This window comes from Anolis sagrei, chromosome 1 (genome assembly GCF_037176765.1).
Source record: "Anolis sagrei isolate rAnoSag1 chromosome 1, rAnoSag1.mat, whole genome shotgun sequence".
Lineage (NCBI taxonomy): Eukaryota > Metazoa > Chordata > Lepidosauria > Squamata > Dactyloidae > Anolis > Anolis sagrei.
The window spans coordinates 214,078,695-214,099,057 of record NC_090021.1 but is presented as its reverse complement, the minus strand read 5'-3'; the positions used below and the strand labels follow the sequence as shown (position 1 = coordinate 214,099,057).

At 38.2% G+C, this 20,363-nt stretch overlaps 1 protein-coding gene across 2 annotated transcripts; it reads left to right on the top strand.

Annotated features, from left to right (window-relative positions):
- The first annotated feature begins 471 nt into the window (after window positions 1–471).
- On the top strand, window positions 472–19,531 carry CCNT2 (cyclin T2). 2 transcript variants are annotated; one of them, XM_060775908.2, is made up of 10 exons: window positions 578–747; window positions 5,117–5,198; window positions 5,960–6,088; window positions 8,068–8,128; window positions 8,540–8,602; window positions 12,378–12,423; window positions 14,956–15,119; window positions 15,582–15,652; window positions 16,819–17,932; window positions 18,031–18,178. In XM_060775908.2, the coding sequence occupies exons 1-10, from the start codon at window positions 728–730 to the stop codon at window positions 18,093–18,095; spliced, it is 1,815 nt and encodes a 604-aa protein (XP_060631891.2). In that variant the 5' UTR covers window positions 578–727; the 3' UTR covers window positions 18,096–18,178. The 2 variants fall into 2 exon arrangements, with proteins under 2 accessions (XP_060631883.2, XP_060631891.2); XM_060775900.2 differs by having other exon boundaries at window positions 472–747; window positions 16,819–19,531.
- The last annotated feature ends 832 nt before the right edge of the window (window positions 19,532–20,363 follow it).

Below are 20,363 nucleotides of genomic sequence, written 5' to 3'. Positions count from 1 at the left end.
CACCATGTATATTGTAATATATAATACCATATTATATGATGCCACTATTCTGTTTTATTATTAGCAATATTACATGTAATATGAAATATAACATTATTGTATTGTATTATTATATTGTATTACATTATAACATTATCAATATTATATTTGTATACAATATATTATTAGCACAGCACAACATTAGTATTCTGTATTACTATACTGTTGCATAATACATCTTCATGGGAAGCGGCCTAAAACAAAAGCTCCCGAGCCTTTCTCCGACTTCCGGTTTGATCCAGGAGAGGTTATTCGAGCGCCTCTATAGCCTTTCTCACCTTTCCCGGCGACTCTATGGTTTATTGGAGGCCGCGTGCAGCGTAGAGCCGGCAGGCTTTCGGCCACGCGGATTGGAGCTCTCGCGAGAGGCGCCGCGATGGCAGAACAGGCGGAGGGGGAAGAGGAGGAGGAGGAGGAAGGGGCGGGGCCTGAGCCGGGCGCGCCGGTTGCGGGTGGAGGAGGAAGTCGTGTCATGGCGGCGTCGTCTGCGACGGGTTCCGGGCCTGGCGCGAGCTCAGCGGCGGCAGCGGCGGCAGCGGCGGCGGCGGCGGCGGCATCTCGTGGCGCGGGCGGCTCTCGCTGGTTCTTCAGCCGGGAGCAGCTGGAGAGTACGCCTTCGCGGCGCTGCGGCGTCGAGGCCGACAAGGAGCTCTCGTACCGGCAGCAGGCGGCCAACCTCATCCAGGACATGGGCCAGCGCCTCAACGTGTATCCTTGGCGGCTGGGCCTGGGCCTGAGGGAGGCAGCGGGGGGCAGAGAGGGCAGCAAGAAGCGGGGAAGGAAGGCGTGGCTGGGAAAGAAAGGGTCTTCTGGTGGCTGGCGGAGAGGAAGGGCCCCACCTCAGGCTTTTGGGCCTTCGCAGGCCTTGCCTGGCTCCTCCCTTCTTCTAGGCAAGGCGCCTCAGGCTCCCCCGGGAGTCGCGGAGGAAGGAGGCTTGAGCTCGGCGCCGCCGCCTGGAACCCCACGGGGATGCAGGCCCCATCTGCACACTTATTTAGCTGTATTCGTTCATGCACTTCGAAGCTAGTTAGTTATGCAACTTCTCACACAACCACACAAAAGCAAATCTCGATTTCTATCTTACGTTGTGGCCTGTGTAAAGCGTCTGCACTGCCCCGTGAAATACTTGCCATGCCCCCCATGCTGTTTAAATGGCGGGTAGTGCGTAAGGAGGGGGAAAGGGGCACCCAGAAGGTTCTCTGTATGTTCTTTGGTATGGGAAAGGAAGAAAATGTTTCATACTCCCTTTTTGATTTCTACAATATTTTTTCTCTTGTACAAAAACTACAATTTTAGATATAATTAATGTTAAAGTCATTAAAAGTAAATAAAAGCAAATATAACTTAATGTAACACAGTTTCACTGTATTATAAACAACTTCATGAGTGCAGTATGCAATTTCAATTAAGTGGCCAATACACTTCACTTAATGAACATCACTAACAAACTTCAATTTAAACTGTACATTTCCCCTTAAAATTAGGGGTTTTTTCCAATTTAAATGTAAAGTAGTATTTAATTTTTTGCTGATTTCCTGGGAGTTCCAGTTGCTTGAAATCTAGTTAACTGAAAGTCTACTGTATTATTATTATTGTTATTACCTAGGGTAACCAAGTTTCAGCCTTTGAAATACTAGAGAAATACAAAGCCAGTATGGGAGCTGGGAGGATCCAAAATACAGGAGTTCCCTGGAAATACAGGAAAGTTGGTCACTCGTTATTGCCACTTATAAACTGTAAACTGAGTCTGTTTAATACAGGTTGAGTATCTGTTATCTAAAATACTTTGAACCAGAATTGTTTTGAATTTTGGGTGTTCCCCCCCCCCCCCCCCCCCGTTTTTGTAATACCCATATTTGCATATACATATATCAAGAAGTATCTTGGTCTTGGGATCCATGTCTGAACACGAAATTATTTTATGGTTCTTAGACACTTTAGATAGATAGATAGATAGATAGACAGACAGACAGACAGACAGAGATACAGGCAAGTCCTCAAGTTACGATCAAGATAGGTTCTGTATATTTTAAGTTGAATTTGTATATAAGTCAAACAGGTACACTTTTAAAGTGTATATCCAGACACACACACACACACTCGTGTGTGTGTGTGTGTGTATGTAGTTTTAGTTAGCATAGGGAAGGCATAACACCCCTGTTGGGTTCGCTTTGCTCTGTGTTCCTGTTCAGAAGATTTCACCTCACTTTCTGTCCCTGTGATAATTGGATTTTGGAAAAAAATGTCTTGGTGTGGAAGCAAGGATTGGTGAGAAAGCGTCAGTGGAGACACCTTTTCCCCATGATAACTCCTTCAGGAGTGAATTTCCCTTCCAAGGGTAGATGTTTGTCACTTCCTGTTGTCTCACCTCTGTTCTTCACTATGAGTCGATGTTTGTAACTCTGAGACTGCTTGTATAGCTTACGGATAATTTCATAGTATTTTTAAGTTGCGCATGAAGCATCAAAAAACAAAGGTGTCACTCTCTCAACCTCCCTTGTGCACATTTTTGGGATTTGTGGTATATCGGATTTCAGGATTCCAGATAATGGAAACTTAACCTGCACTAAGATAAGCAATTATGCTTACCCTCCTTTGACTCCAGTTGCAAATAATTGAAACGGGAGATAAAATATATAATGGGAAAACTGTATAAATCTGGTATTATTATTTATTCATCTAGAAGGTGAAACTGGGTGATACTGAGTGGATAATATTGAGCAGTTTATTCCAGATTCTGACATAACATTTTTAGAATTATATTATTGGAAATGTTAGAAAAACTTCTCACCTTTTAAAGATAAAATAAAAATGACCAAACCATCGCTATGTAGTATTTTATACCTGAACTAGCTGTACCTGCCATGTATTGCTGTGGCCAACTTTCCCTCCCTCTTTCTCTCCTTTTTCTCCTTCCTTCCCTTTTTTCTTCTTCTCCCTTTTTTTTCCCTTCTTTTCCCCTCTTTTCTTTCCCTTCCTATTTTTCCCCTTTCTTTCTTTACCTATTCTTGGACTGCAACTCCCAGCAGTCCTCCTGATCCATCAATCTATCTATCTACCTATCTATCTCTAATCTATCTGGAGGATTGTTGGGAGTTGCAGTCCAGGAATAGGAAATTGGAAATGTGCAGGGATTGGGATGCTCTCAAAGAAATCCAACGAGAAGAAAGCTTGCAGCTTGGAAGCAGTGCATTTAGATCATCCTCCTCCTCCAAAAGGGCCTGGTCTAGGGGATGCTGGGAACTGTAGTCTGGAAGAGAGTGTGGATATGCTATTATGTGTGTTGTTTGCTGGGGGAGTTGTTTTTGTGCATGCACTGTAGCGTCTTTTTGCTTTTTTTTACCTTTTAAGTCCCTTCCGCTGTGTTTTTCAGTGTTTTCATGAGTGAAGGTCACTCAGTGGCCTGATAGGTATATTGTGTCCAAGTTTGATGTCAATTCATCCAGTAGTTTTTGAGTTATGTTAATCCCACAAACAAACATGACATTTTTATTTATATACTAGCTGTTTCCGCCACACGTTGCTGTGGCCAATCTTCCCTCCCTCTATCTCTCCTTCCTTCCCTTCCTCTTTCCTTCCTTCCCCCCCCCTTTTCTTTCCCTTCTTCCTTCTCTACTTCCTTCCTTCCCTCCCTCTTTCTCTCCTTTTTTCCTTCTCAATTTCCTTCCTTTTCTTTTTTCTTTCCTTCTCTCCTTCCTTCTCTAGCTCTTCCTTACGTTCCCCCCTTTTTCTTCCCTTCTACTTTCTTTCCTTCCTTCTTTCCCCTTTCCCTCCCTCCTTCTCTCCTTCCTTCCTTCCTTTTAAAGTCTTTTCCACTGCTTTTTTTTTTGGGGGGGGGGGGTATGAGTGATGGTCACTTGTTGGTCTGTTAGGAGTATAGTGTCCAAATTTGGTGTCAATTCGTCCAGTGGTTTTTGAGTTATATTAATCCCACAAACGAACATTACATTTTTATTTATATAGAAGATGTATATTTTCTGCAGGTATTTCTGGTAATTGGAATAATGAATAGCAACTATCATATTTATGCAGCTCTGTTTATCTAAAGAGTGGAATGGTCTTTGAAAAATACTAAGAAATCTTTTTAAATAAAAAATTAAAGAACATTAGACATGGGACAGATTTCATTGGACACTTTGTTAAATAGCTTGTCAGCAAGTAGACAAGCTGCTGTTTATGATGGAAATCATTTATATTGATTGGAATAAATTTGTGCTAATATTGCTTCACAGTTGTGCTAATATTGCATCACACCGTTTCTGCAAGTTCTATGTAGGGAACTGTGAGTCATGTATATTCACTCCTATTTGGTGAGCAAACATTCTCTGGCCACAGAATATGTGATTTGATGCCTTATGTTTTGAAGCATGGAGATACTTGTGGAAAATAAGAATTTGTACATCCTTTTCAAATAGGGTTTTTATATATTATAAAGTTGGATGAAAGTTGTGACTGAGTTGTCTGGAAATAGAAGAAATCCAAATCTCCCCTTGGATTGCTGCTCCATGTCCTACATTCCAGGCTTTGGGAATGAAGGGGTTCCTCTGACCTTCAGGTGGTGCACAATTTTGAGGCCTGCCTGGATATAACAAAATACAGTTTACTCTGCTATAGCCATAATCACTACACTTCTTTTTCAGCCTCCAGCAACATTTTCCCAGATAGTTTTTTTCTGGCTCCAAACATCAGGAGCAGATTTTCAGGGGAAATAGGACATAAGCAGGGAGTAGATGAAACCCACTTCAACCCTTTCCACAGGATCAGAAACTTATCGGGGACAGGGGTTCTTCTATCTATAGAGGGTGTAAATGATTCAGTTTTGTGTCATACAATAAGATTATCTGATTTAATTATATATTCATTTATGTAATAAAAATTGACTTCCTGTGTCAGAAATATCTCAGGGTGGCTCATGGATAAGGTTTAAAGTTTTTTTAATGTTTGAGAAAATAGCCGCTTTGGGAGAAAAATTGTTTGTAATTTAACTAGATCAGAGTTGCCTTAATAAACTTTAGAGGGGAATTTTATTAATTTGAGTGGCTGTGCATATGTGAAACTTCCTTGACTCTCTTTTCAGCTCTCAACTTACAATTAATACTGCAATTGTTTACATGCACAGGTTTTATATGCATCATTCATTCACAAAGTTTAATAGAAATGTAAGTATGTTAAATTTTCACAAGAACAGTAGCTTTTTTCATGGTACTTCTGTTTACTTTTTTGTATTGTTGATTTTGGGAATTAGGTAGCTATATCCTCTCAACTTATGCTATTATTTTCGATTCTGTATAGGCTTTTTTAGAGCCAAAAAAAAAAAAACCCTAAGTACTATCTTGGTTTTTTTTTTTAATCTACAGTTTTCTAGAAAGGAAATATTAAATGTTAAGATTTTACAAGAAACAAAGTTAGCTTTAACTTGTTTCTAACTAGTATGCCCTACTCTACTTTCACATTAAAACTTAAATCCAGTGTAGCCATTTAACTAAGGAAGTACATTTTAAAGTTACTGCAAGGGAGAGGTGATGTTACACTAAAAACAGCATGTATATGTTTTCTCATGCACTGCTGCTTGTGCAGTGGTTTAATGCAGTGCAGATAATGCTAGTTATTTGCTCTGTTAGGGCCCATCCACACAGCCCTATATCCCAGAATATCAAGGCAGAAAATCCCACAGTATCTGCTTGAACTGGAATATGTATCTGATACCACACTACCATATATCTCAGTTTAAAGTAGAAAATGTGGGTTTTTATTCAGCTATGTGGAAGAGGCCTTGGTGATTTCAGTACAAGATTATTTATTATATGTAAAGTCCCAATAATGTATGATCACACTTTTGGGTATCCCTGGTTCACAGTAACTGATTTTACAAGAGAAATGTTAGAATGTTATTTCTAACTAAAGATGTTTTTTCCAACAGATTATATCTCCTACTGCATTATTTTTGGCTGCAAAAGTGGAAGAGCAGCCACGAAAACTCGAACATGTTATCAAAGTAGCAAATGCCTGCCTTCATCCTCAAGAAGCACAGCTGGACACAAAAAGTGATGTATGTACTGCTGGACCAAATTTTAATATATCTTTATAGAACAGTTTAAGCTTTAAAAGATTTCCACTTGTTTCTTTGCCAATTATTTCTGTATTCATGAATTGTGTTAACCCTTAATAACTCGCAAAACACTGGAATGTTTCGCAGTTCATTGGTCATCCTTCAATTCTATGTACTTTTACATATTATATATATACACACACACACATACATATACACATACACATACAGTCTGGGCTTAGTGGCATGGGATACTCACAAAATGGATAAACCACAAAAATATTTTTGACATGAGATAACACCTCTCTTTAGATCTTTAGACCAGGGGTCCCCAAATTAAGGCTAGTGGGCTGGATGCAGCCCTCCAAGGCCATCCCCCCCCCCCCCCCCGCCCTATACTTTAGACTTAGGGTTGCCTTAAGTTTGAAACAACTTGAAGGTACACAATAATAACAATTCTAACTAACTTGACTATCTCATCAGCCAAAAGCAGGCTCACCAGGGAGGGGGCCATTCTGGCTTCCCTGGGCAGAGAGTTCAAGACTCATGGAGCAGCCACTGAAAAGACCCACTCTCTCGTTTCCACCAACCAAGCTTGAGGTGGAGGTGGGACCAAGAGAAGGGCATCTCCTGAAGATTTCAGGGCACCGGCAGGTTCATACAAAGGGAAGTGGTCAGCCAAATAGCCTGGAACTGAACCATATAGGCCACTTTAAAGGCCATAACCAGCACTTTGAATTGTGCCTGGAAGCAGACTGGCAGCCAGTGTAGCTGCTGCAACAGAGGGGTTGTCTACTCCCTGCAGCCAGCCCCAGTTAGCAACCTGCAGCTCTTTGGGCCAGCTGAAGTTTCTGAGCATCTTCTGAGGCAGCTCCACGTAGAGCGTGTTACAGTAATGCAGACAGGATGCAACTAAGGCATGTACCACCATGGCCAGTTCTGGCTTCTCAAAGAATAGGCACAGTTGGCAAACAAGTTTGAATTGTGCAAAGACCCTCCCATCCACCGCTGATACCTTGGCCTCCAGGTTCAGCCCCAACAGTCTGATGGTCCATGAACCGGCCCTTGGCTTTAAAATTTTGAGGTCCCCTGATCTAGATCCTCCAGCATTACTCTATTCAACCTACAGTAATATTTGATTATAGAATTGCACTGAAAGACCTAGAGATGACTAGAGAACATTTTAATCAAATCTGTGAGTATTCAAACCTACACATATGGAGAGTTGCCCATAATGTAATTCTACTGGATATTCAAAATAACTATTAAGAAACATTATTAATAGTCTTGTGTAATGATTAACTTCAAGTTAGTTTTCTTTATTTAAATTAAGGAAGTAGTATTTGTTCTGAGGAAACATTAGGCTTTTTGTTTCAGTCTCATTGTACACATTTCTTCATTATTTTTCTCCATTTCTTTCAGCTTTATCTTATTCCATAAATAAACTGGGGCTTTCTAACATGGTATGAATGGATGCCTGTGGAGCAGTGAATATCCTTAAAACCTCTTCACTTGCCTCTTGACAGATTTGAGCTACAATATTATTTACGTATTTATTTGAACACTGCAGATTTAACTTCCAGAGTAGATCCAAATCAGAGTAGAGGATATCTTTTTAATCAGTAAGGGAAGCAGAAGACATTTGGTGTAGAAAACATGATTCCATCAACCAGTTCTCATCTCTGTATTTGAAGGTGAAATATGTCTGGAAAACTCTAATGATCATTGGTATTTAAGTTCCAACAGCTCTAATGGGAGTTTCATGGAAAGATGAAATCTTAAAATAAACATTGAAATAAATACAGATCTCAATATTATCTGCTTTGACTCCTGACATTGACGTTTCTAGCTGCTTAGGTGATCATATTGTGTACCCTATGTTAAGTATTGGCAGCCATCAGGTATGCTAGACTAGCATTTAGCACTTGCTAGCTTCGTGTTTACTGCTTATGTTTCACAATTTTTGTTTACATTTTTAGGCATACCTTCAACAGGCCCAAGAGCTGGTTATACTTGAAACAATAATGCTTCAAACTTTAGGTAAGTACTTTATAGTATATCTGTCTGATGGCTTCTTTACACACTTTCATTACTGACACAGTATTTTCTCATTTTCATACCATGATGATTGAATATCTATTCAAACTTTAATTATTATGGCAAATATATTTTGTTAGAATACTGACAACATAAGCAGCAGGCTAATACTTCCTTTTTTAATTTCACACATTCTAATTTAGTCACATTCTTGCAGTAATTGTACATTTATAGTAACTAAGCAATATATTATCCACTCCACATTCGGATTGTAAACATTGATTGTTAAAATCCTTTGTTTACTTTAATGGTCTGTACTGCGACTGCTGAATTGAGCATTTAAAGGAAATATCAGGAGCTGGACAATTCCAGAGTATCTGCCACATTTGTGAAATAACACATTTAATTTTTCAGGTTTTGAGATTACCATTGAGCATCCACACACAGATGTTGTGAAATGTACGCAGTTAGTAAGAGGTCAGTAACAACTTGAGTGAGTCCTTTCCTTCATCTTGGAAAATAGTTCTTTTTATGGAATATTTCTACTGTGAGTAAATCACTAGTGTAGCTCACTAGATTTTATTTTAACCTGTTTTTTATAAGATGCTTTTAAAGCTGAAGAATTGCATGATAGTGCATCTTTTTTCTATATGTAGAATAAAAGCTAATCCTCAAGTATTTATTTGGTATAAAGCAATAAGCTTTGTTATGCTGATGTCAGGCTTCTGGGTTTTTAATGGGTTGTTTTGGGAGTGGAATGCTGGATTAGATTGGACTTTTGCTTTCACTAACATAACATAAAATGAGTGAAATAAGGAAACCTTTTTCCCCTCAAGTCTTTCTGCATAGGAGATTGGATAACATGCCATAAATATAAAGTGCTCATTGCATTCCTTTCGTTGTAGTTTATACCATTTTTGCATTATTGTTTAAATCATAGATGTAAAACCTATGACCCTCCAGATGTTTGGGCCTCTAATTCCCAGAAGCCTTGGTCTGCTTGTCCAAAGCCAGGAATTCTGGGAGGTGAAGTCCAAAACAACTAGAGGACCACTAGTTTGACACCATTGGTTTAAGTCCTTTCTCTTTTGGACTTTAATTATCTTTGATTCGCTTTCTTTGCTCCTTGGTTGTATTTTAAACAATTCGAAAGCATTTTATGTGCATATATTTCACATTCTGCGGAACCTTCGTGTAAATTGGGCTGAAATTAAATACAGTTAACCATCAAGTGAATAGAGAACATTCTTAGGTGTATATGTAGAATGTTATGTATTGTCTTGATTTATTGTAAATCGTCTTTTCTATGTTGTTGTTCACCGCCACGAGTCGCCCTAGGGCTGAGAGTGGCGGTTAATAAGTGCAAGTAATAAATAAATAATAAATAATAAATAAATATATAGTGTACTCATGAAATCCATTTTAAAGGGAAATGTGTTTAAATGACATGAAAATATAATCTATAATGGATTGTTTGTCCTGGATTTCTCAGATTTGTGACTTTTTCTATTTTACTCTGAAACTTTCTTAATATTTTGATGAATAAGTAGTATTACATGTTCTATTGATACACTTATAAGTGCTTAAGACACAGTTCAGTTATGGCAGCTTGTTACCTGTGTGTATGGAAGTTGTTTCTATGATAAATGTTTCCTCAGAAGAGAAAATTGAAGCTTCTCAAACAGATGTTTTATTCACAAATCCTTATAGCTAGCCTTAAAGAGAACTACTTACATTTTACTTTATACCGTGTATTTGTGCCTTATAAAAAGATCCCCCTGAAATATTAGCTAAGAGGAAAGTTGTAACCATCTTCCTGCTTTTGCGGCATGGATTTTTAAAAAGCATTTCAGTCTTATTTCAGATTTTTAAAAACAGATATTTTGAAATTAGGTCTCCTCCAAGATTTTCTTTTCATTTAGGACTGAGAGGTTGGTTTTCTAATTTCTATCTGAAACTGCAAATTTTCAGGAGAGAAAGTAATGTGATGAGAAGGCTTGTGTTAGTAGTCAGCTACATATTTCAGTGGGTAGGAGTAGCACACTTTTGGGGAATAATGTTTCAGAACAGAGAATTGCTGGTTGATGTAGATATTTACTCTCCCACTGTGCTTAACATGAGTTAAGAAATGTTTGTATGAATTAATGAATGAATTACTATGTGTGCAAAAGTATATTTTTTAATTTATTGAGAACCTGAAACTATTTCGAATAGCTGTGTAACAGAATGTGGGCAAAGCATTAATATTATGCAACACATTCCATAATAATAGTGCAATCAAGTCTTTTTATGTTACTCTTATGTTGATTTATCTCTTTTTATAAGGAGAAGAAATCTAAAATACTGGTGTCACATGCACTGATTTTTATGTTTAGTCTCTTAAAAGAAAAACAGTACAGGCAGTTCCTGGGTTACAAATTATGTAGCCTCTGTAGATTTGTTCTTAAGTTGAATTTGTATGTAAGTCAGAACAGGTACATTTTTAAGAGTAATTCCAGCCAATTTTTAAAAACGTTTTGGATACTGGAAATAGTTAACACCCCTGTGGTGTTTGTTTTGCTGTCTGTGCCCCTGTTCAGAAAATTTCACCTCACTTTCTGTCCCTGTGATCATTGGATTTCAAAATTTTGGCTTGTTGTGGAAACAAGGATTGATTAAATAATAATAATAATAATAATAAAACTTTATTTATACCCCGCTCCATCTACCCCAGGGGAACTCGGTGCGTCTTACATGAGGCCACATCCATCAATACAATACAAACAATATAACACAAAACATGGTAAAACCAAGCAAAATACATAACATGTAAAATCAAAATAATACACGACACAACAATATAAAATCAAGCATTAAAAACACAATTTTTTTCAATAGGCAGGGCCAGATTCAAAGATAAAATTGTTTAAAAAATTTAAACACTGGGAGATAGGACAGTGTAAATTATAAGGAGGAGGCTCCGAGAATGAGGAAGGATTTCATGGCACAAACCATAAAATAATGCAGGCAAAGTCTTAATTAGTTAATCAATTGATTGATTGAAAAGGGAAAATGGATTGGTGATAAAGCTTCAGTGGAGACATCTTTTCCCATGATAACTCTTTCAGGAGTGAATTTCCTTTCCTAGGGGTAGATTTACTTAGTCTTCCTGTTGTCTCACCGCTGTTTGTAACTAGGAGTTCTATGTAAGTTGACTGTTTGTAACTTGGGAACTGTCTATATATGGAAAAAGGGTTCTTTGATGAGAAATGTGTGCTGTCTATAATGAGTTGCAATTTACTGTGATGACTTGGCTTCTTTCACTCTTTTATAGTTACAATACTATTTTTCTTCTGCATCTTCTTTTCTAAATAGGGCCCCCTAATGGCTTTCAAACATATATGTAAAACATAAGATAAATTTAAATAAAGTGTTAATTTTTATTTTTAAAAGATAGGTTTAGACTTGTCTTAGATCCTACATTTCTTAAATATTCTGTGACAAAGCAAACGTTAGTTGTGTAACAGTTGATAGCAACTACTTTCAGCATATTTAAAATCAAAATGTGCTACAATGCTATAAAATATTGTTTGCTGTATCCTGTACAGTCAGTAGCAAAAGGTGATGAAAATATGCGTGTACATAATCCACACAGTGCTATGCCATAACCCTTTGCAGACTGAATATACAGAGATCTCTTCCCTAACCCCTTTTTGCCATAGAGGTAGTGGTAAGAAGGACTCATGGATATAAATGAGAGGGAATCAGCTCCTTTACTGGACTGTGCACTTCTTACCTTTCTTTATTAGTTTGTTGTCAGTTGCATAGCAGTAATGGGATCATAGTTGACAATTGGATTGCCATGTGCAAATATTCACGTTTTATCAGTATGAGATGTAAGTATGACTCCATCAGAAGTGTTGATTTTATTTAGGGAAACAGGAGTCTCATACTTTGAGAATCCTTGTAGGGAAGTTGGCTTGAAAAGTTACTTAGGACAAATAACTGGCTCTTTGGAGTGATTAGTAATTTATACCAGATATATTTGGTATATAAATTTTGCTGTTTTATAATGTTTTTATCAATGGCATTGAATTGTTGCTAACACAGTGAACTGCCCTGAGTCCCCTTCGGGGTTGAAAAGGGCAATATATAAATACCACAAATAAATAATATATTTGGAAACAAGTTGTTTATCTTCATGTAACAAATATTTTGATTTGAGAAAGTAACAGTTACTGTTGGCTAATTTTTTTATTTCTCTTTCTTACAGCAAGCAAGGATTTGGCACAGACATCATATTTCATGGCTACCAACAGGTTGTTATCCTGAACCTCTTTGTTGCACTGTTGTAGCACACTATAGCTTCCTTTACTGCAGGGCCCCCTGTCTGTGTCTAACCCTTGTTGCAACAGGCGACTGGGCCGTCTACTGTGGTGGTACCTTCCTGTTTGCAGTGCGGTGTATTGTACAAGGGCTTGATGGCACAAAGGGGTTAAATGCACGATGTGAAGTGTAGTGGTGCTTTCTGGTGACATTTTCTCGATTGTGAGTGCATAAGTCTAAAATTGGTAGCCTGAATAGCAGCTAAAGATTACAGAGAGATAAACTTAACGTAGAAATCCGAGCATCTTGGTAAGTATAAAGCTGTTTCTAGTTTATCCTTGTAGTTAATGGCATTTTTTTCTTAATGAAAATACAATATTAGCATTGCTTTTTTAATGAAATAAAATCATTCGTTAAGAAACATGATGAACTGCCTTCCCTATATTTAGCATTGCAGAAGCTGAGTGGTTTTATAATAATGTATTGGTTTTTATAAGAGCAAAGGAACTCAATTGTTGTTCTTTTTCATTACATTTGGAGTTTTAAGTAAAATGGGCAGGTAAATAAGATGTAAAAGCTTGGTAAATACATGATATAACAAATCCACCAGAAAAAAAGAACACTGTTTTAACTCAGTAATTTGGGGAATGAAAATTAAATATGCTTAACGAATAATCCAACTGACCATTCCACTATTGAGCAGAGCACAAAAGCAAAATGCAGAAAAGAAGTTCACCTGTTTGTTTATGTATAGCAGAAATTCAAATGAAAGGATGAAGAGGGCAGAATTTGATGTGGACCAGGCCTGCACACCTTGGCTCTTGTGAAGGGCCAAGATTTCCCACAAACCCATCCATTTGAGCCACATTTCCCCCCTCTCTGCTAAAGAGACAACCCCACCCTCGCACCATTCCCATGGGAATGAGGGGAATCCCAGGCCTCTCCTCAGCTGTGCTCTATTCCTGTAGGAATGGTGCTAGACGAGAGAGCCATGTGCACTCAGCCCTTCGCATGGCAGGATGAGGTGAAGGGAGGCCCAAGCACCCAGAAGGAAGCAAGGTTGAGGGGAGGCGTGAGCTTGCCCATGTGTCACACGGAATGCCTTTGCTTGCGGCATCCAGCCCACATGTCATATATTGTGCAGGCCTGACGTAGATTGTGATATGGAAACAAAAATATCAGAAACATATAGGATATTAAACATGAACTAAGGGTTCAATGTGGCTATTGAGTTGACTGAATATAGGGAAAAGCAGTAGCAGCCAGCCATATGTATTTGTCCAGATCTGGTGGATTGATATAACTTTAACATTAGTTGGAGAAGAGGGGTAGGAATGGGGAGCTTCCTATCTTCTTCACCACTGCCTTGAAGCTCCCCATTCCTGCCCCTCTTCTCCAACTATACTTCTTACATAGTTATTTCTGAAGAATTTGGAAGGTTAAATTGGGAAGTTAATGCAGCATTATTGTTGCATTCAAGTTGAGTGAAAAATGACATGGAGAAACTGGATAACTGACCACTTAAGTTAGTTTTAAACTGGTATTGAAGAAAGTGTTTTTGCTGTGCAAATGATTACATAGGAAATCCTGGAACCGGTTTGAGGCCCACACACTGATCACAAAACCATAAGGCACTCTCTCACATGCTCCTGTGGGAGTTTGCTGTCTGGCCACTGCAGTTTGAAGCTAGCTTTGAACTGCATTACATAGTCATTGGAGATGGGGCCCAAGTGCAGGTGACTTTAAGCTCATATTTAATGTAAATAAACATGAAGCAAAAGAAACACTAGCTAGCAGGAATGAACATAGCAATAATCTTTCAGATTACATGTTAATTTTTAAAGCAGCACTAGAACATGGATTGGCATAGTTCTGTTAGTGTGAATTAGGTATTTTTACCTGGTAGTAACTTATTTGATCAGGTTGAACTGGAAGAGGTAGAATTGGTGTTTTTTTCTGTATGTTACATGTTAATAATATTTAAGCATATAAAGCCAAAAAACCTGTAAATTGCAGTCGGCCTTTTGTATCCACAGATTCTGCTTCTATGACTTCAACTATCCATGATTTGAAATTTTTTTAATCCAAAAAGCAAATCTTGATTTTGCCATTTTATATAAGGCACACTCTTTTACAGCAGTATTATATCTAATGGATCTTGAACATTTATGGATTTTGGTATTTATGAGGGCTCCTGGAACCAAACCCCAGCAGATAACAGCCTGCTATATTTATTTTGACAAAAATGTTTTTATTGTAAAAGCTAATATTCTAAATTTTTGAATTATTGAGCTACACTTATTGAATACTAGATGGAATATGGTAGTTCTGTTTATTTAACTGGAGATGTAAATTCTAAAATAATGATTTTTATTAGTATAAATTTTCAAATAATATATTAGAAAAAATGTTTACAGTTTATTAGCTTATTACTTCAAAAATGTGCTGATAAGTTCTTTCTTCTTGTTTTTTTGTTCTCTTCCATGTTTGGGATTTGTTCCATTATGAAATATTTCTGACCTCAGTCTGCACCTTACTACATTTTGTCTTCAATACAAGCCGACTGTGATAGCATGTGTCTGTATACATTTGGCTTGCAAGTGGTCCAACTGGGAGATCCCTGTGTCAACTGATGGAAAACATTGGTGGGAATACGTAGATCCTTCTGTTACTTTAGAGTTACTTGATGGTAAGTAGCATCAACATTGCTTTATTCTGCTTTAAACTGTTTGCATTGTGATTTTGGTGTTCACTTTCTTATATAGTTGACTTTAAAAGGCTAATTGAGCACATGTTAATTGCTTTCAAATTCCTACTTTTTTAACTTTTCAGCATGCAATACAAGTTATCTTGATTCTGACTTTTTCTCTTCAGAATATTACTGCTTTGCTTTAATGGCTGTTTCTGATATTTTGTCCTTATTTGCTCCGTTATTCTAAACTGCTCCAAGTACAATCCATTTTTGCATGGATTAGTTTAAAAAGTCATGCTTTTCTTGCATTTTGACATAAGCAGCTGTTCAGAAAACTTGCTTGAGATACTTTTGAATGAAGAATTAGGCACTCCTGGGCATAAACGTATGTTGGAAGTTATTGATAAGATTTGAACTAATTATTTAAGGGTGTTCAGCTACATGTTTTTTTTTTCTCAGAGCTAACACACGAATTTCTTCAGATATTGGAGAAAACGCCTAGTAGGCTAAAGAGAATTCGAAATTGGAGGGTAAGATTTTTTCTCATTAATAAAATTGCAGGAACATTATTTAAACTACCAGCTTATTTGCTCGTGGCTTACTTGAATGTTAGTATTCTGATGCAGGTTGCTTGTTAAAATGAAATTTGGAGTTTCAATAATTTAACTGATTTACATTTACAATAAGGCTTTTGAGAACTCATTGTGCAATACCCGTCCTACCTAACAGTGTGCTGGGTTTTTCTGTTCGTTGTGCTGATAGATTAACATTTCGGTTTTGTGAATTTTAACCATTTTTTAAATGTTCTATAAGCTGTTCTGAGTCCTGAACTGAGCAAAAGACAAATGATGGTGGTGGTGGTGGTGGTAGCTGTAGTTTTTAAAATATATGGGTTAGATCCAGAATATTCAGTGTTCTAAGTTAGGGAGAAATAAATAGAGATAACTCAATGCTTTCTATGGTGGGAATGCTACTTCCATTTGCAGAATGGCTAATCTGGCTCCAAGCCACTATTTAGAGCAGTGGTTCTCAACCTTTTTTGACCAGGAACCACTCTTCAACATTACTACCAAAAGGATTATGAATCTGTTTTTGGTCAACTTTAGATTTGGTTTGGTTGTTTGAGGTTCTGATTCAGAAAATTATATTGGATAGACCACATCAGCTCTAGATTCTGATACAGAACATATACCATCCAGTAGTCACCATCTGCTCTCCCACAGAAAACCATATTTAATCATCTAGAGCTGATGTGGTCTATCCAATGCCATTTTCTAAATCAGCACCCCAAATAGCCCCAGGAACAGGCCTAAAAACAACAACACCAAGGCGCCTCCACTTCAAGGCGCCATGTGGAACGGCTGTACTCAGGGGGAGAGTGGGGGAGGAGAAGCAGCAGTCAGGAGGCTTTCCTGTGTAGCCAGCCTCTCCCCTCCCAATATCCCCATTGCCGTGGCACAATAAGAGGGTTTCATGAGATCAGTCACTCTCATTGCAACAGTGTAGTAACGATGAGGCCAAGGACCATATTTTAGTTCTTGGTGACCACTGGTGGCCCATGGACTACAGGTTGGGAACCACTGATTTAGAGCAAAACCACTTGATGCATTTACCTCTTTTGTTGATCTCTTAGAACTAGTTCATGTAGGCTATGCTGAAGAATATGTACTAAATTTATTAATTTGTTCTTGTGTAGGCTAACCAAGCTGCTAGGAAGCCTAAAGGAGATGGTCAGTCATCAGAAAATTCTCTTCTTGGATCATCTTTGGTTCAGAATTCCATGTTGGTAGATGCTGTTGCTGGTGTGTCGGCAAATGCAAGTTTTCAAAAACAGCCGATGTCCACATTTCCTGCTCCAGTTCCTCTGAACTCAGGAAGCATTTCTGTTCAAGACAGTCAAGACAATTTGGCAGTGCTAGCAGCAGGAATGCCAAGTACCTCATATACTCTATCGACGCACCAAGAATGGCCTCAGCACCAAGAACCAACAAGGACAGAACAGATGTATGCTCAGAAACCAGAGGCTTCGTTGCCTGGCCAGTTCAGCCTAAACTTCCAGCCAGGCGCTCCATTGCAGTTACATGCAGGGTTACATCACAGAGGTGAAAAGCTCTCTGAGCATTCGGGCACACTCAAAGCAGGAAACAAACACCACGGGCATGTTGCCCCTGCGATAATGCCTCAGAAAATGACGTTGGATAAATACAGAGAGAAAAGGAAACTAGAAACGCTTGAACTGGATATCAGAGAACACTATATTGGTACAGAACAACCCTTCAAAAAACACCAGACTCAAGCAGCATGTAGCAGTTCTGTAACATCCCCTATTAAAATGAAAATTCCCTTTGCAAATGCCGAAAAGGCCGAAAAACACATGGTTGACAAAAGGGAGAAGGGTGGGTCACTGAAATTGCGGATACCCATTCCGCCCACAGAAAAGAACTCGAGTAAAGAGGATCTGAAAATGAAGATCAAGGTCTCTTCCTCCGAGCGGCACAGCTCCTCGGATGAGGGAAGCGGGAAAAGCAAGCACTCGAGTCCCCATGTTAGCAAGGAAAAGCACAAGGACCATTCCACAAACCGCCATCATGGTGCCGGTCATAAGCATTCCCATTCTCATTCTGGCGGCAGTAGTAGTGGCAGCAGTAAGCATAGTAGTGATGGATTGGTCCCTGCTGTTCTGAGGAGTCCGGTTGGCTTGAGCAGCGACGGCAATTCCTCGAGTTCCGGCTCTTCGAGGAAGAAGCTGTACAGCAATGACGCTTCTCACAACCACCACTCCAAAATGAGCAAAAGTTCCAAAAGTGCAGGTAGTTCCTCTAGTTCTTCCTCTGTTAAGCAGTATGTATCCTCTCTCAACTCTGTTTTTAACCTTCCCTTACCCCCTCCTCCCCCTGTCGCATACCAGGTGGGCTACGGACATCTCAGCACCCTCGTGAAACTGGACAAGAACCCAGTGGAGAACGGTCCTGAGGCCAGTCACGAGTACAGTACAAACAGCCAGCATATGGACTACAAAGACACATTCGACATGCTGGATTCCCTGTTAAGTGCCCAAGGAATGAATATGTAATCAGTTATTCAGGTCCCTTTCTCCCTTCTTCTTTTTTATTTAAGAATATTAGAATGGAGACCGTTGTAATATAAGAAGAGCAGCCCCAGCCGTTGCTGCCCCACTTTATATAGATATAGATATATATATAATATATGTAAGTGCTGCTTTATCCTTCACTCTGAAAAGAAGAGATATAGTAAATGAGCCTATCTCCACATGCGATAGTGTTATAAATACTGTAATGATATCAAAGGTGCAAAAATCACAGTGTTTCCACAACTGCAGTTAAGAAAAGTAGACGGAATGGCTGCTTCTAGCTGTCTTGAATGCCTGATGCATTAACTATTTATAACTGAGTATGCCAGCCACCATTTTTGTTGCTTAGTTTATGAATGAGTGTAATTTTTGTGTATTTATACTGTATGTATGATTTGCATGTTTCAAAGAAGGGATATGTAAAGTAATGCTGACAATGTTTACAACAAAAAAGTGGAGAGAAACGTACATACATTTTTGTATGTTTAGATATACCATAAATACTCAGGATTGGAGCTGCTTGTAAGTATAACCAATGTACCTAATTTTTTTCCATGTGTCAGAATCCATAAATTATCAAAACGAAAGTGACACTTCATATTAAAATATAGGCCTTTTTTAGAGGCACTTCCTGAGAGCAGTTTGCCGACTGAAGATTGTGAAGCTGCTGGAAGGATAGCCAGCCATGACCATGCACCTCCAGCAAGGCAGGGAGAGGGGAAAACTGCTCAGGCCTCCATTTGTGATTATTATTATTATTATTACTCTTTTTCTTTACTCTTTTCCTTTTTAACAAAAACCCACTTGACTGCTGAAACGGTAGTTTTCAGAAGGGGAAATGAAAATAAAGTTGATATAATCTTTTTGATGTGAAAGTGCATTTAAATGTTTGGCTTGATGCAGTAATAGAGACACAGAGCTGTTAATAATGGTTATATAGATTAACGTGATTTAAGAACTGAAAGACGTAAACTTATATAGTGAAATTTAGTAAGGGTTTTTTTTTTAAAGCTTAAGTTATTAGTGAACATGATGGATCACTGTTTTCCATTAGCATTTCATACAGACTGCCACGTTTTGAATCCCCCTCCAAAAAAATGTGTCTTGTGAGTGAAATGCCATTTCTTTTACAGGTGGAATACTATCTTTGCAATAACTGAGTACAATTGTTGGTCTCCCAATTTCTCCCTTATCTCAGACAATAAAAAGAATTGTCACGTATGCTACGTGAATTGTACTTGTGCTTGTCGTAACAAACTGGAGGCTGTTTTCCAGACCTGAATAATCACTCTCCAATTAAACCACTAGTATACATTTTTATGGCTGTAAGTGTCATATTACTGTTTTTAGTCACCTGCCTTTTTTTGAACAAAATGATTGTTGTGTATGTTGATGGGATTTTTGTTAAAAACCAATGTCTCATTTCTGTCAGCTGTGACCCTAAGTGCATGGAAATTACCTCAATATAAATTCAGTACAGTAGCGAGTGTTACTTACTGGGTATTTAATGTTAAAAAAGAAAATACGTTATCCTCATGTCTGAGGGGGATCCTCTACTTGGTAATATCTGCACATTTTATGCTCTAATTGGTTCTAAACATTTCAGATATGAATCTGAAATTTGAAGCCCTTTAGCTACACTAAAAGTGCTTTAGAGAATTGTTGACCATGTATCCAGTTTGTAGTTACCATATGACGTAACTACTTAATGCATCAATTACTATGTAATATTTAGTTGCCAGTAATACAAAACTTTGTACTACATACTTGAATACGTTTATTTGAACTATTGGTGTCTTTTCTAACACTTGAACATGGACACAGTGAATAATGTATCTTCATATTTTAATCTAGTCCTTAGCCCTTCAGCCTGGTTCATCCAAAACTGTTACTACTTCATTCACCCTTGTAATTTTTCTACATTGAAAGAATATTTCTTAAACCCTGTATTGTGAACCTTGATCCTGCATTGTTGCATTTTTTTAGCCTTTTTAGACTTTCTTCGCTACCTCATCCATGCTATGAAATTCTGAAGAGCCTTTGCCATGTAGTGTAAGCAAGATTCAAAATGTCTTAAAATTGTGATTCCCAGTAGGAAAGAAGATAAACCAGTACATGTTTACTTTAAATAAAATTTATTTACAAAGCCT

Bases quoted from the DNA above. Each gene is read 5' to 3' on its own strand.
- CCNT2 (XM_060775900.2), top strand. From the start codon at position 512: ATGGCGGCGTCGTCTGCGACGGGTTCCGGGCCTGGCGCGAGCTCAGCG. The intron at 748-5,116 runs GTATCCTTGGCG...CTCTCTTTTCAG, and splicing joins ATGGGCCAGCGCCTCAACGT to CTCTCAACTTACAATTAATA. The intron at 8,603-12,377 runs GTCAGTAACAAC...TCTTTCTTACAG, and splicing joins ATGTACGCAGTTAGTAAGAG to CAAGCAAGGATTTGGCACAG.